Consider the following 15,542-nt stretch of genomic DNA (forward strand, 5'->3'; position numbering starts at 1 on the left):
AGGATAAAATACAGTCATGCTGACCCACACATTCAGGGGTTCATTGATACCTCAGTTCCCGCACTCAAGGTCTCCACCAAGGGTTTTTGATCTTTAATTATCCCTTCCAGGACCTTGTGCTACAGGGGATATGTGTTCATGTTGGATAGAAATACAGCCACGCATGCTCAGATCTTCGTGGACACTTGATTTGTGTTGGGACCTGGGGGTCGCTTGCTTATCAGGGAATACAAAAGGTGTGGAGGTCAAATCAGTGGTGTGGGGCAGGGTCCGGCCAGGCTGGGTGGGGGTTAGAGGCCTAATGGCAGTTTAGTGGAGATGAAGAGACGCAGCGCGGGGCCTGGTGTTGTCTCACGCTCTTGCAGGGCGCATTCCTTTGGAAGATACTAAATATTCGCAACACTGAAGGGACTTGGGGGAAGTAGACTTCTGTGGGAACAGGGCTCTTGCGACGCCAGTGTGTTATACAGAAATTGGGCCTTGTACCTGCAGCTTATCCCTTTTGGGCCTAATACAAATTGGAGTTGAGGGCTATGGGTTTTCTAGTGCCATGCATCTACTTCTAAGTGCCACAGAGCCCCTACATGTTGCCTGATAGTGCAGATTACTCCCCCCTTGTGCGTTGTATTACTTCATATTGTGCTCATCTTATTTGGAAGCGCCTGGGTGGTGGGATAGGCTCATTTCCATCCCAACAGGGGAACAAACACATGGCATTTAGGGAAATTGGGCATTACGGGGGAATACTGCACGTCATCCAATGAAGCCATAACATCTCCCCGGTAGTTGTCTCCTCCCATGTGATCCTCCTTCATATAGCTGCCCCCAGGGTAAGGGTCAGGTAACGGCTGCCACCCCATGACCACATGGGAGGAGGTCAACGGTGGAGAATCTGCGATGACCCCATTGTATTCATCACATAGATCAGGGAGATTTCAGTACTCCTTTCCTCCCATCCAATTGGTTCAGAAGGATGTCAGCAAGCTGAAGTTCACATCCTGCAGCATGATCCTGATCACTCTAATGTGGGCAGTATTGACCCGGTTAACCTGTCTCTTGAGCCTGGGCAGAGTCATCCACTAGGACTCAACCTCACTCAGTCTAGCAGCATGGCTCCTGAGGTCCTAGAGTTTGGTTATATGGAGTTAGAGCAGGATTTCATGCACATTTTGGCTGAGGCAAGGGCTCTTGTGACAAGGCACAACTGTTCGAAACAGATGAAGAGGTTCTGCAACTGGTGTGCTTGTTTAGAACTGCACCGTCATTTACTAGCCTCATGAGGTTTGCCTTATGTACATGATCTGGTTCTGAAAGGTCTGCAGTTCTCTTTGATAAGAGCACATCTCCACTGTGACGAGATATGAATAGAGATTAGGTCAGGATTTGTTGTCCTGTGCTCTGTAGTAAAGGAGTCCATAAGGGGGCTTCTTTGGAAGTTCCCACCAGTCTGCAGACAGCGCTGAGTTTGGAGCTGAATGTGGTGCTGTGAAAGCTGATGGGCACCCTGTTTGAACCAATCCACTCGTCAGTTTGAAGTTCCTCTCGTGCAGGTTGGTTTTCATCCTGGCGATCCTGTTGACGTGGAGGGTGTGAGAGATGCAGGCCCTCTGCGCACAGGAAACCTTCATGTGATTCACAGAGACAAGGTAGTGCCGTGGACTAACCCTTGATTCATCTTTAAAGTGGTTTCAAGTTTCCACTTACATCTGAGCACCTTTCTGTCGGTGTTCTTCGAGAACATGGCCAGCACACGCTGGAAGCCGAGCGTTCTGAAGTTTTACATCTTTCAGGCAGTTGGAACAACCACTTATTGCATACTCGGAGCAAAACAAGGGTCAGGCAATTTCTAAGCAAGGCATCACCCGATGGATTATGGGCTATATTGAATACTGTTATGAGAACGGCAATCGGCTGTTGCTTGGCAGGATGGCCTCACACTCGATGGACAAGGCAGCGGCGACATGCGCCTTGTTTCCTAACACTCCTCTCCAGGATGTCTGCAATGTGGCCACATGTAGGAGTGTGCCAACGTTCAGACGGCACTACTGGCCGGACTCAATAGCTCACTAGGATGCACAGGCTGACCAGGTAGTGCTGAGGAACCTATTTTGAGGAGGCCTCCTTCCCTCCATCTGAGATATATTGGTTCTTCTCTTGATTTTTGAATTGTGTTCTCGCTATTGCATACACTGCTTCCTTGACTGCTTGGTACTCTGTATTCTAAAGTATATGTACCTATAAACTACCTAATACTAGGGATGGATTAGTTAGATACATGTTGATGGCCAGTATTGATGTCTTTTGTAGCTTCACATACGCTCGCCACCTTCCCCTGGGAGGTCTGGGGTACATTAATGTTGCTGGTTAGCACATCAAGAGTTGAACATGAAACTTTATTCTCTAGACTGTGGGCTGGCATCACTGGGTGTATCACAGTGGCCTGGCTGTTTTGACTGGTCCAACAGCCATCTCTGTCTAGAGCGGATGGGATCTCCTTTTCAACCCGGGCTGGGAGGCAGCGAGAAACTGCTGCATGGCAGAATAACCTGGACAGAAGACCAACAGAAGAAACCCACTATGCAACAGGACTAGCATGAGAAAAGCAACTTGACCATCAGCGCACATGCAGAGCAGTCCGCACAGCAAACCGGCAATCCCAGCCCTCTCTGCAAAATACCCACAGAGACAATTTCCTTATCTACGACAGGGCTGCAGAGCAGTCCCCATGTAAAACTGTCATACCAAATGAACCGCCAAGCCCGAACACTAAGTGTGAAATTGACTGTTTGTTATTCAGGTGAGGAGAAGGAGGACCAACAAACCAAGAGTAGGAAGCACAGTGCAGAGAAGCGTAGAGAAGGATTGCTGAAGGAGTGTGGGAGGCAAGGCAATGCTTGGTGAGAGAAGGTGGTACTTGGTTGTGAGTGTGTGTGCAAGGTGTAAGAGGGAGACTAGTAGAGTAGGGAGTGAAAGAGAAGGTGACTGAGAAAGTGAAAGGAGAGTGACCATGGGAGAAGGTGAGGGTGGAGTGTAGCATAGGAGTGTGGCGAGGGGAGAGTGGTAATGGTGTGGAGAGGGCAAATTAGTGGTAGAGGGAGGCGGGAAGTAGAAAGAGGGAGAGACAACATGAGACAGAGAGACACAAAGAGCAATAGAGAGCAAGATAAGAGATTGAGAGGAAGAAGGGGAGGACAGTTAAAGGAAACCTAGAACATCATGGGGGAAAGGGAAGCGTACAAGTGGGGCCTCAGTGTCGGAAAAGCACATATGCTCACATTGAGTTGCACTGGGGAATCTAGGCTATGGACCCCGTAGATTGTTCTCAGAGGGAGATATTTAGAAAGGGTGTTGGCGCTTAGGCCAGCACCACAAGGTAGTCCGCATTTTAGAAAGCAGGGGTTACTGATCTCTAGAGACCATCTTGTGGTTGAGAGATGCCTGGTTTGGGGATGGAACTGCCTGCTCCAGGCGAGAGAGATGTGGACAGCCCTTAATGAGCCCTTTTTAGTTTCCTCTAATCAAAACCCTTGGACTGTCTTTGTCTTTAGGAGCTGGTGTGGCCTTGGGGACATCTGTGGCATTGTGCATGTGCTCTTGAAGAAGTAGCAGCCTGCTAATGGAGACTGGGTGTGATTTTAAATGCATTGACGTATAAATGGAGATTCCCAGGGTTCCCATCCTGTTGGTGGGAATGTTCTAAAGCATGTGACTCTATACAAGACACCAATACTAAAGGTAAGTAACTAATCCTTTGCTTGTTTGTAAGGCTTCATTGGATAGTAATACACTTATAATAGGAATGAGTTTGGAGAAATGCACCTGAGCTTAGGTAGGATACACATTTAAACACTGGGGAAAGCAGGTTCAACTAGCTAATTCAAACTGGACCCATCCCTTGTGAAAAGCAAGAATGGAAAAAGTCCTATCTGCACACGCATACACACACGCAAAAGTTCATACTTAATGTGCATTTTACCATTCTTTTCATGAGACAGGAGAATGAAGTTGTGACACCGGAACTGGGTAAAATGTTTTGGACATTTTGATTTGCCTTAAAGCTGAGCATTCTGACTGAAGGACCCCTCATGCCTCTGTGGTGGGGGAAAATGTGGGACATTCTGATCGCAGAAAAGGTAACCACAGCCAGAGTCGGACTACTGCATCGCTTCCAAAACATCTGGGCTCCGTTCCTGGATTACAATAGCAAATTCCCAGCGCTGACCCATAAACCCCGTAGTGCCGGGAGGATCCTGGACTCAGAGGAAGCTCTGCAAGGAGGCGTGGGGTCTGAGGCGGTAGCATGACCCATGAATGACTAATGCTTTGATTATGGCGGGGATTCAGGGAGGGGGTGGAGGGAGGAAAATGGGTTTACTATAAGCTATGTAACAAGAAATGGTAAAAAATTACTTTGATGCCACTCTGCTCTGGTTTAAAATAAACACAGTTAAAAAGAAAAAAAGCTGAGCATTCTGGCTAAACCGCTTGCCACAACTTTCTTCCTGGCGACGATTCAGGTTTTGCTCTGTCTCTTAGTGGAAGACGAAGCGGGGAGAATGCCCCCACATTCCACATTTGTAATCTGTGGAATATCCCAGGCTTGGAACACTGTATCCAATTCTAGTCCTTTGCATTTTGAGCTGAATAGGAGGTCGCTGGTTACTGTCATCAATTTCTATTTTGTAGGCAAGAGGATGGTACTGATGAAACCTATGTGATGTTGGTTCCGGAGGAGAGGTTGAATCCCATAGGTTCTCCAGTTCATCTATTGCATGTTGTGTAACCTCATCATGTACTCCTAATGTTAGTAGTAAGACTGGTGGCTGGGAAGGCTGATGTCCATGAGACCCCTGTGAGGGAGTTTAACTTTAACACAGCAAATTCCCCTGAAACCTGATGGTCCAGGAGAGTTTGGGCAAGAGACCTTACGTTCATGAGCAACTTTATTGCACACTTGTATGTATGGACACTCTCACCGTCCCCCCCTTAACCTCCTCACTCACTTGTATCTCAAAAGTTGGAACGGACAGGTGTTTAATAGACAATCGCAATCTTTACACATCCTAGCCCCGCTGCAGTGATCTCCCGCAGGCAGCCCAGCATAAGCATTGGGGACTAGTTTGCTAGGAGACATTCGGTCCTGCTCACAGCTGTAGGAGTTTGTGGGTTGTCATGGGCCCAGGACACAGTGCAGCATTCGGTTTCAGCATACTGGAGCATGTGCCATAATAAGATGCTGCAGTCCAGTCCTTATCCAAGAATTGAAAGAAACAAAGATGGCGCCATCCCACATAGGGCTGGGTCTGCGACATGCGTTACGTAGTAACACATTTAGCACCGTTTTTAAGTTTGCAGTTTCCACAACAACCAGCCAATTGGAGGGCTCATTCCTCCAGGTGGCCCTGCTGAAAGTAACTGCAAATTTATTAAATACAGAAGCTGATTCGACTCCCTCGAAAGGGGAGCAGACACTCTTGGTGAGTGTTATAGTGATAGTGTTAAGGAGGAGAGTGGCCCAGCATATCGAGGAGGGGTGGAGGAAAGAGGGAGAAGTAGAGGAATGGGGCAGACAATGGGAAGAGTGATGTACAAAGAGGAGGGAGGGGAGGTGGAGTTGGAAATGGAAAACCAAAAGGAGCACAGGAGTCACAGAGAGGATCTACCAAGAGAGCATAGTAAGCAAGAGGCAAAGAAAGAGGAACTAGTAGAGCAAGGAGGAGCGGAGGGCACAATAGAGGAGGTAGAAGGAGGAGACTAAAGAGAACAACCCTTTAAAGTGAGATAAAAAAAGAAGGGAGCGGCTGAAAGGGTTAAGATGGCATCAGAAGAGAAAAGCCCTGAACTAAGAAGGGGTAATAAGGTGGTGGAAAGGATATCTAGGACGATAAAATGGAGGGACTGCCAACGGGAAGAGTAGTGCCTGAGAACTATGTCAAACGCCATGGACGAGATACATCAGCCCAGCTGTGAGTGACCTGTCCCTTTTCCAGCACTGTTAAGGAGATGCCTATGGAGAGAGAGTGTATGAAGGGCTGAACGACTACAGTCCAATTAGAAAGACTGATTAGCCTTAATTGTAAGACCCATTTGCTCAACGTTTTAATCTTCCCTGAACGCTTCAGTTTTGCATTTGTGTAATAAAGCCGTTTGGAACATGACTTTTGGCCTTGAATCTTATGTTGATTGCTCAGCTCGTAACAGCACCCTGTTGGAAGGCCAAAAGTACAGATCAAAAACATTCACTGAGAACAGGCCATCTCATTAACTCTAAGCGCCTGTGTTTCTGTCACAGAATACTTTTCTATATGTTTGGGAGTCACCCCCTATTTACAGTGAGTGCTTGTTTTTATGTTTTGGGATGTGTTCAAGAGCTGGTCTGACCATGCCTCCCTCTAAATCCCCCCTGTGCTCTTTATCCGCAGCTGGTGAGTGACGGCACAGAAGACTCGCAGGCCAGCAAGGCGCTTGCTCTCTCCAAGGAGGTCTTTCTTAGTGCTCATAAACTCGGTCGACATCTCTTGGTACAGCTTAACTATCCGAGCTTTGAAGCCCTCTTCCAAAGCCAGCAGCCGCTTCCTCCAGGCCATCAGGACTTCAAGAGGTTGATGCTGGACTGCGAGGCTGGTATTGGAGTCTGTTGAGGCAGACAGCTCTAGCTTTGACTTCTCTAGTTTACTTCCCCATCTGCTCTGCAGCAATTCCTTTTCATCTATCCTCTATTCTGCTCCTCTTTCCACTTAACCTTTCTGTCCTCATTGGTGGCCCATTCTCTCTGTGCAAAACGTCCAATGTCTAGGTGTTTAAATAAGCAGCAAAAACAACAAATAAGCAATGTTTTCAGTATTGTTCACTACAATGCAAGCATAACTATAACCTAATAATGTGAATGGGCAGCATTCCCTTAAAACCTATGGGGCTGGAACTACAAGGCTGAATCTGAGTGTGTCTCCAATGCTATCGAGGTAGACAGTTAGGATTCCGAGGTTTAATCCTATACTGTTATTTATATCTCAAGCTCAGGTGTGACACATGGCTATGTTGACCTCTGTGCTGTGTCTGACAAGGCACCCCCCCACCACACCTTGCTGAACCATAGCATAGGGCCCTCCCATAAAATCAGAACTGCTGGTGGCCTTCCGGATGAGGGCCATACTCTGTGTCCCTGCTCATCGGCCTAGACCCACTGGTGACCACACCGCATAGCTGAGTCACTGTATAAAGTCCGTAGTCAGGCGGTAGGATAGCTCAGTGGCAACGCGTTATAAGCAGTATTAAGCAGGTTATAAAAGACTAATTAATTCATTATCCCCTCAGCTCAGACACACTGTTGGCGAATTTGCTTGTCTGGGCTACACTCTAAGGCACTGGTCTTTCACCGCCAGACCATAAATGCAGCCTACGCAGGCTTACCTCCCCCTCCAAGATGCGGTAGTACTTTGCACAGGTCATCCACGATCCTAACTGCCAACTGGGATTATAACGTTCAAACCCCTTCAAGCCATGCAAGAACAGTTCAAATGATAAAGCATAACTCTGCAAAGAAGCATCTCACATCCGTTTGCTATTCTGCAAAATCAGCCTACTGCGATAGTAACATTCTCCAAGCTTACCCACAGGAGGGCGAAGAAAGGGCTGACCACGAACCACATAGTCGGGCAACTGCACCACAGCAGTCTGCTCCCCGAGCCTAGGAGAACACGGGATGCCCTGGAACGGAAAGCTGCTACGAGTGGAAACCTAAAATGGTGCTGACGTCACGCAACCCCAATACAGATGCGTAACAGCCAGGTGAGACTAGTACTGCAATTAACCAATGTGGAAAAGTTGCTTATTACAAGTTTGAGTCAATTAAGAACCATGGGAGAAAGCCAATCCAAATACACAACACTCACTCAAGCGCTCCACAGTCACAAAGGGCAGCACATATGCACACAACTGCTGAGGCCTTATTACAGAAGATACTGGGTATACCGAGCAGCAGCAAATGGGGAGGAGAATGTGTTTCTTGCCGCTCCCTGCCGAGGGAGAGAGTCTGCCACTTGGTACAAGGTGACTGTTTTGCTGAAGACCCGCTACCCTGATACAAGGGTGTGTTTACTGTCAGAGGTCTAGTAGAGAAGTGAACATTGAATGCTGAAATACCAGCGGTCTATAAGACACATGAACCCTGCGAAGAATAAACAGTCTGAAATAGACCCACTCAGTACTGTGAAGTACTTGATGTTTGGGAGAGATCCAACAGTGCAACGAGAAGCTTTGAAGAAACACCAAGTAAAAGATGGTAGCCAAAAAGAAGCCGGATAATCCTGAGGCCCGCGAGAGGTCTAAAGGTGCATGAAAAAAGCAGGAAGACAGAAGAAGGGTGACAGCTGAAATACCTGGAAGAGCCTTCCGAGGAGACCTTTATTTAAGTTTGGTTATAGACTAGGGCTGGACATTTAAGAACAAGACTTATAAATGCTTTTATTGGTCACGACTTGGAACATTTGTGTTTTAAGAAAGGGTTCGCTGGGAGGCTTACCACTTTTTAAAAATAAGGTTCTTCATCTTTATGATCACTATTGAATATTGGATATTGTTTGAAGAATAGGGTTTCCCTGGAGGAACAGGAACTCAAGACTAGGTTATGAACTTTGATTTGAAGCAAACCCCTCTGGAGGTCTACGATACACCACGGATATCCCACTTTGTATGGTCCAATCCTTGACACTTTCATTAAGAGCTTCCTTATTATTTATAGATCTTCCTGTAGTTTCGAAAAAGACCTTCGGTCCAACCCCGTTTCTTGGCTTAGCAATGAATATATACACTTTGTTGAAATGCATGTATGTTTCTACAAACTCATGTCTCCTCCCAATTTACTGCTTCTTTCTCAGTCCTCTAGTTTTAGCCGAATTCCTTCTTCAAGTTATCTATCTTTAACCTTGTCTAAAAAAATCAATCTCAGGCCTCTTACCACTCAATTGCTCTTACATCCAGGTGCACTCCTTCCTCCACTACTTGTTGGGGACCCATCGCCTATAGCAAATTGGGATGGAAAATTGCTCTTTACATATTAAAATCCTTGGAATGTTCATTAGGCATTCTCCTTAGACAATCTGCAATTTCTACAAACTGAAATAGCCTGCAGATTGTTCAGAATGGCACATGCCAAGTTCACATCAGCACAGAGAGTCAAAGTAGGCAATTCCCTGTGACCTCCAATTTGCAATTTTGTACTATCCATAGGCCTGCGTGGATGTCTGAGCAGCCAATTTCCCACGACTGCCCTTGTGGATTTAATTAATATCGACAGATGTCTGCCTACCCAGGTTAATGCCCCTCCAGGAAATGAAGGATCCTAACATGACTGTTATATAGACATATAAAAGCATTACTTGCATCCACCATTCATCACTTTTGACTTAATGTTTCTATCACGTGAAAAGGTGAGGTTGGCTATAATGGCTTTAAACCACTTCCCTCGGGCAATGGCAGACGCCATGGGCCAGTAAACCTCATTAAAGGCCTTTTCTCCACTCTGGCCTTGGAATGTTTGCAGTTCTATTGCAGACAGTGCAGTGGCAGAGGGCTAGAACTGATGATATAAGTTTTCTATCCATACATTTTCCTGAGTCCATCCTTGTTTAACCGGAACATTCTACAGTCATGGGTGGAATGTTCCAATAGCAGTAATGCCTTCCTCCTACGGCTAAATTACCATGTGGTAATGTCGTGCCCTGATAATGCGCCATCATTGCTTAGTAAAATCTGTAGCTTTACCATTCAAAACCCCCAGTAAGTGTCCCATCACATGCCTACAGTCCTTATCATCAGCATTTGTAATATCTGCCACAACGGGATGCACCTTTTTTCTGCAAAACGTCACCCTATGTCTTGGTGAGCAGCCTCTAACACATTATTTTTTTCCACCATCACTTATATTCCAAAAGGAAAACTATCTGCACCTATCCACAGGGAGGCTCTAGACGCAAACCTCACTATCCGTGCGCAACATTTAACCATACAAAACGTAGCTCATTATCTTCTGTCCTGCAGAGTAGGCACTCGATGCCATCTCCACGTTTGCAGTCGTTAGTGAAATACCATGCAGATCTTAAGAGTACAAATGCTCTATGAACGTGCCATTGTTAGTATATAGGTTTAAACATTCCACTTAAAAAGGGAGCAGGCGCAGCCCCTGGAGGTGGGTTCGAACCTCTACTCCAATAAACTTTTTTAGGGTGAACTGTTAGGGTCTAAAATGGCCTGAAGTGAAAACAAAATAATAAATAATCAATGATACCAATTATCAATTTGTTGTGGCCTCTAAGGACGACAGGACGCCAGGGTAATTGTAACTGCCTTTATTGATTAACAAAACGCGGGATTGCAATAGTCCATGTGTGGGACGGGGCAGGTATTCACAGTCTTGGCTAGGCCTTCCAGTTATTTGCACTGGAGGCAGTGTGTGCATTTGTGCTGCACACTGTATACTTCCAGGGCCCCCAGGAGGCCTTCCTTGGCATTGGACTCAGGCCCTGGAAGTGAGCTGGTAATGGCTTGGGCCTTCAGTCACGTTGGCTCCTCACATGGAGCAGCGCTGTCCAGACCGACTTGTCTGGCGCTCCACCAGCTTCCGACTGGTGCCAAAGTCCCTGCTCGCGGAGCACGGGTCCGCGAGATCACGTTGGGCCGAGATCTCACGAGACCGCGCTCCCGCGATCACATGATGTCCCCACATTTCAATATTGAACAGATGGGGGACTGCTATTGAATTACTATGCGGTTGCTCTACAGTGGCCTACAATTAAAACCCACTACTTTATTGAAATGTGTGCTATGGTTCATAGAGAAAGTCAATGAAACAGCAATATTTAGAACTACCACTCCCATAATACATTTCTGGAGAAATGAAAGTACTTGTGTAGGAATATTAGCAGCGGGTGGCCACGCCTAGGCCCATGGATCATTGGCCAACAAAGTCCTAAAACACTGAGCGCAAACTTTCACCCTAGAAAAATGGCAGTGCTTGTTAGAAAGGTCTCTTCTGCTCCCCTGTCCTTCAGCCACTTAACAGAATATAAAGTAATAATTATTTGCGTTTGAGCAGCCATGTTGCTTTCAATGCGCCCTGTGCTCCATCTGCGCCTGCAAATGTAAAGGCCCCTTCATTGCTCTTACTGAGGCTTTTGGTCAATATTCACCTCTCACTGATATGCAAATGCCTGCAAAACTGTGCGCGGGAGCCGACATATGGGCAGTGGCTAACCACACATTTAGTGGGAGTGTTCATACATGAGGAAATTGTGTGTGTTGTGCAAACTAAATGATGACGTGTTTTGTGTGTACAGACTCAAATGGCTAAAGTGAAATATAGTTTTCGGCGGATCACTTTCTCCAATAAACATGAAGTAAAAATGCAATGGGTGAACAAAGACCTGAGGAAAGTCCACACATTTTGATTAATGATACTGCATTCCACAGTATGAATCACATGCCAGCACTGGATCCACCTGGGGGCATATTTGAATGCTGTCTAATGATGACATTCATTTTAGTAAACTGTCTCCTCTCGGCCAATCTTTCCCTGCTTCAATATGCACTGCCTGGCTTAAAAACGTACTGGGTCTGATCACGAGTTGGGCGGTAGCCTTTAAGTACGTTGGTAACGGTATTACTGCCACATTCAAGGGCTGGCCCGATCACGAGTCTGGCGTATTTACCCCCCAGCTCTGAGTGGTATTACCGTGTGGCAATTGTGGCAAGAATTCCCCATTGGGTGGACCCAATGGGGACTTAGTTAGCGCTAATGTAGTTGGGCTATATTACAGCCCAAATACCGCCCAACGCGTGATGATGCCCACTGTGTAGTATGTGTCTATTGTTGATGATATGGCTTCATGCGAGCAGCACCAATAAATTGCCCAGACAAAATAAATGCCATAACTACAATTTAAAACGCCATCTATAAAGATACAGTAGTCTTTATATACTGAAAAAATACATTAGTGCAGGTTGTCGCTCTCCCATAGCTAATGTTGTTTCCCAGAATTAAACCTGAAATGCAGAGGGATCTTCGTGGCTGACGTGCAGTGACTTTTTACAAAACCGAGAAGGGTTCCCCCACAGAAACTGGACCACAATGGAAACACCCCTTCATTAACAAGACCTCTAGTATAGGAGGGGGATCAGAACATCAAGAAACAGCCTTTGGGGCAATGGAGAGCAGGTGGAGGGAGTAAGATGGAAAATACAGTCAAGATATTTGTGGTTTTACTTTCCAAGAGCCAGGACTACCAGTCCTATAATCCATTTAGCTATGGAATTAAATCCTGGATCAACACTTGCCCCTAAATTGCAAAAGGTGACCAAACTGAGGGGAATCTCTGTTTAGACTCATGTCTTTCTACAGCACAAGTCCCATAGCAGCATTTGTGGTATAGGAGGGATCCTACTGTGCACCGTTCTGAATCCGATCTTATTATCCCATTCTCAGAGATGCAACCATTGTTGCCATCGGCCAAACATGCCCAGCTCAAGAGTGTGCGCTAGGTTTTAAGTAAGCACTGTTTATTAATATCCTGTATAATAATATCCTACTCATTAATAACAGTACATTTCAATATGGAGGCACCCACAATGTTCCCTCTAAGAAACAAATCCCACATCACAGGTGATTTTCTCCAATCTTTTTTTTTGTATATTCCAGGGGTCTGCAACCTGCGGCTCTTCAGATGTTTTGGACTACGACTCACAAGATCCCTCGCCATTGACAGCCTAGTGATGGGAGTGATAGTCCGAATCAACCTTGGAGCCAAAGGTTGTGGACTCCTGGTATATTCAGTCAACTACCTCAGCTTTCATAAAATCATGTCCTTATTATTTAATTGTTGCATTTGTTAAATGACCGAAATAACAAAAGAAATCATCAGTGATGAGGATCGAACTCATCATTTTTGAGGGAGTGCTCCCACCTATTGCCACCTACGCACGCCTGATTGCTGGTGCACCTATGCGCCTTGTGGACAAGCCAAATGATACAGCGTCTCATATAACTGTATCAGAAAATTTGGGGGGCGCAATAGTGTTGAGATCTATTAATGAGATGGACGTTTCAGGAGATAAAATAGAGCTGTATGTTAAATGTCATTATCAAGTACAATAGGGTCTTTCATCCACAAAGACAGCCAGAAACTGGCCAAATGACATTTGCTGTTTTTCACCTTAACAGTAGGGTAAAGAATCTGCGATCAGGTTCAATGTTTCGTTTCAAGGTATTTTGGGATGTAAGAAAAAGAAAAACAAAGAAAGCACTGGGGGGTCAATACGATCCAACCCCTTTATTTTAAAGCACCAAACAATTCCAAGGAAAAATCCCTTACATTGTTATGATAAATGGGGGAGCCCTAGTTTGCCATCAGATGTTTTTCTATCCTAACATAGGGCTTCATCAAGGAGGGTGAATTCCTTTTTCATAAGTCCTTTTATCATACCGAGAAGCACATTTACCAGATTACATGACCAATGTATTCCTGGAACTCATCTTTGAATGGAAAACATTCACTTTCTGCCTTAATGAATGGTAGAGGTCTCAAAATGACTCTTATTATGGTTTTATTGCTTTATTTCATTATTACTTCCTTTATTTCTTTTTTTAATTTTTTTTATTTTTTCAACAACACTTTATTATTTTTCATATAAACAATAATAGTAAAAGCAACAATGCTTCACAATCAGCATAAAGAATGAATTTTACAAAAAGACAAGAGTATCATAAATAATGCAAATCAAACAGAAAACCAACCGTAGTGAAACATAACCAGCAAGACAGCACACAAAAAAAAGGGGAACCCCACTCTTTTCACTACGACTACCATATCCGTCAAAACAAGTCCACCTTCCCATCAATCATATAGAGCCATAAAGGGACCCCATAATTTCAAATAATCCTCATCCTTACCTTTATTATGAAATGAAACCTTATCATACTGTGCCTATTCGGCAAGCATGGGTAATGCTAGTGAATAGGAACATCCTACAGAAAGGGTATATTATTATTATTATTATTATTATTAGTATTAGTATTATGGTATGGTATTTATTGAGTGCATACATTCGAGAAACAACAGAGTGCTTTACAATCGCTTTAACCACTTTAATCTAAATATGACATAAACTCAACTGGGGCATATATTGTTGATTTTTCCGTAACCCAATTACATTATGGCGGTCCTCCTCTTTGTCATGGAATAGGCTAGACATTGCGTATCCATAAAAAATAAATATGGGTTGCCATGCATTACATCACTACTTGATATGAGCAGGGAAGGGGGAGGAGAGGAGTGCTGAGGGCAGGGGGGAGGGGGGAGGATGAAGAAGTGCGGGACAAAGAAAAAAAAACAAGAGTGCAGCCAGCTGGTGGCAAATAAGTGCAGGGGAGGGGACTGTAGGGTTAAAGATACAGACCACAAGTGCAGGGGAGCCAAAATGTAGTTCAGGATTGCAGCTGGACAGGCAGGGACCTGGGCCCGAATACAGAGGGTGACCAGGTGACCAGTGCATGGAACAAGCAGGTGATCAGCAAGGGAGAGGAAGAGAGGAGGCAGAAGCAAAGAGAAAGGTATTGAGTTGCTTCCAGAACCGTAGATGGTTCTGCTCAAGTTTCAGAGAGGCAGGGAGGCAGTTCCAGAGGGAGACTCCAGCTGAAGAAAGAGATCTGCCCCCAACTCTTTGTTTGGAAAAGCGACTGACCCTCAGAGAATTGGAGGTGGAAGAGCAGAGAGCTCGAGAAGGCAGATATTTAGGAAGGGAGAGTTGGAGGTAGTGTGGTCCAAGGCCCCACAAAGCCTTGTTGAAAATACAAAGGGTCTTGAACTTGATCTTTGCCGGCACTGGGAGCCAGTAAAGAGATTTCAGAGCAGGAGAGATAAGATCTCTGGGATTGAGGCCAAGAACAAGTCTCACAGTCCTGTTCTGGATGAGTTGTAGATGACGGAGAGTAGAGGTAGGAAGATTTAGAAAGAGGCTGTTGCGGTAGTCCAGCCTAGAGAGAACCAGAGCTCTGGAGACAGTGAGCTTCTGGGGGAAAGTGAGGAAGGGAATACTTACCTCTGAGGAGTTGCAGCTGGTAGTTTGACTTCTTAGAGATGTCAGAGATGCGAGGAGAGAAGTAGAGTGTGGAGTCGAAGATGGCCCTGAGGTTCTTAGCCTCACAGGTAGGAGAAGGAAGAGGGCGCAGGGTGGGCAGCCAGAGAGTGAGAGGAAAGCAGGGAGCTGGTGTTCCGATGAGGAGGATCTCAATCTTACTGGCATTAAGGCAGAGATCATTGGCGGCACACCACTCCTGAATTGCAGAAAGATAGTCTGGAATGAGAGAAGGGGTAGAGGCAGCTGAGGGGAGCCTTAAGGAAGCTGAGTGTCATCCGCTTAGCACTGGAAGTTGGAACAGAGGGTGGCTATGCTGTGGAAACGAGGTGCCAGGTATTGGTTGAACAGCCAGGGAGAAAGATTAGACCCATGGGGAACACCACAGCTAGAGAGAGAGAGAGAGAGAGAGGAGA

General features: G+C 45.7%; 1 protein-coding gene across 2 annotated transcripts in view; it reads left to right on the forward strand.

Annotated features, from left to right (window-relative positions):
• The window catches only part of LOC138581011 (uncharacterized), a 672,318-nt gene that overhangs the window by 389,579 nt on the left and 267,197 nt on the right, over positions 1 to 15,542 (forward strand). For both annotated transcript variants that reach the window (XM_069652014.1, XM_069652015.1), the window contains exon 4: positions 6,423 to 6,624. In XM_069652014.1, coding sequence (XP_069508115.1) covers positions 6,423 to 6,624 — 202 coding nt within the window. The remainder of the gene's footprint in view (positions 1 to 6,422; positions 6,625 to 15,542) is intronic.

This window comes from Ambystoma mexicanum, chromosome 3p (genome assembly GCF_040938575.1).
Source record: "Ambystoma mexicanum isolate Mex_15411 chromosome 3p, UKY_AmexF1_1, whole genome shotgun sequence".
NCBI lineage: Eukaryota > Metazoa > Chordata > Amphibia > Caudata > Ambystomatidae > Ambystoma > Ambystoma mexicanum.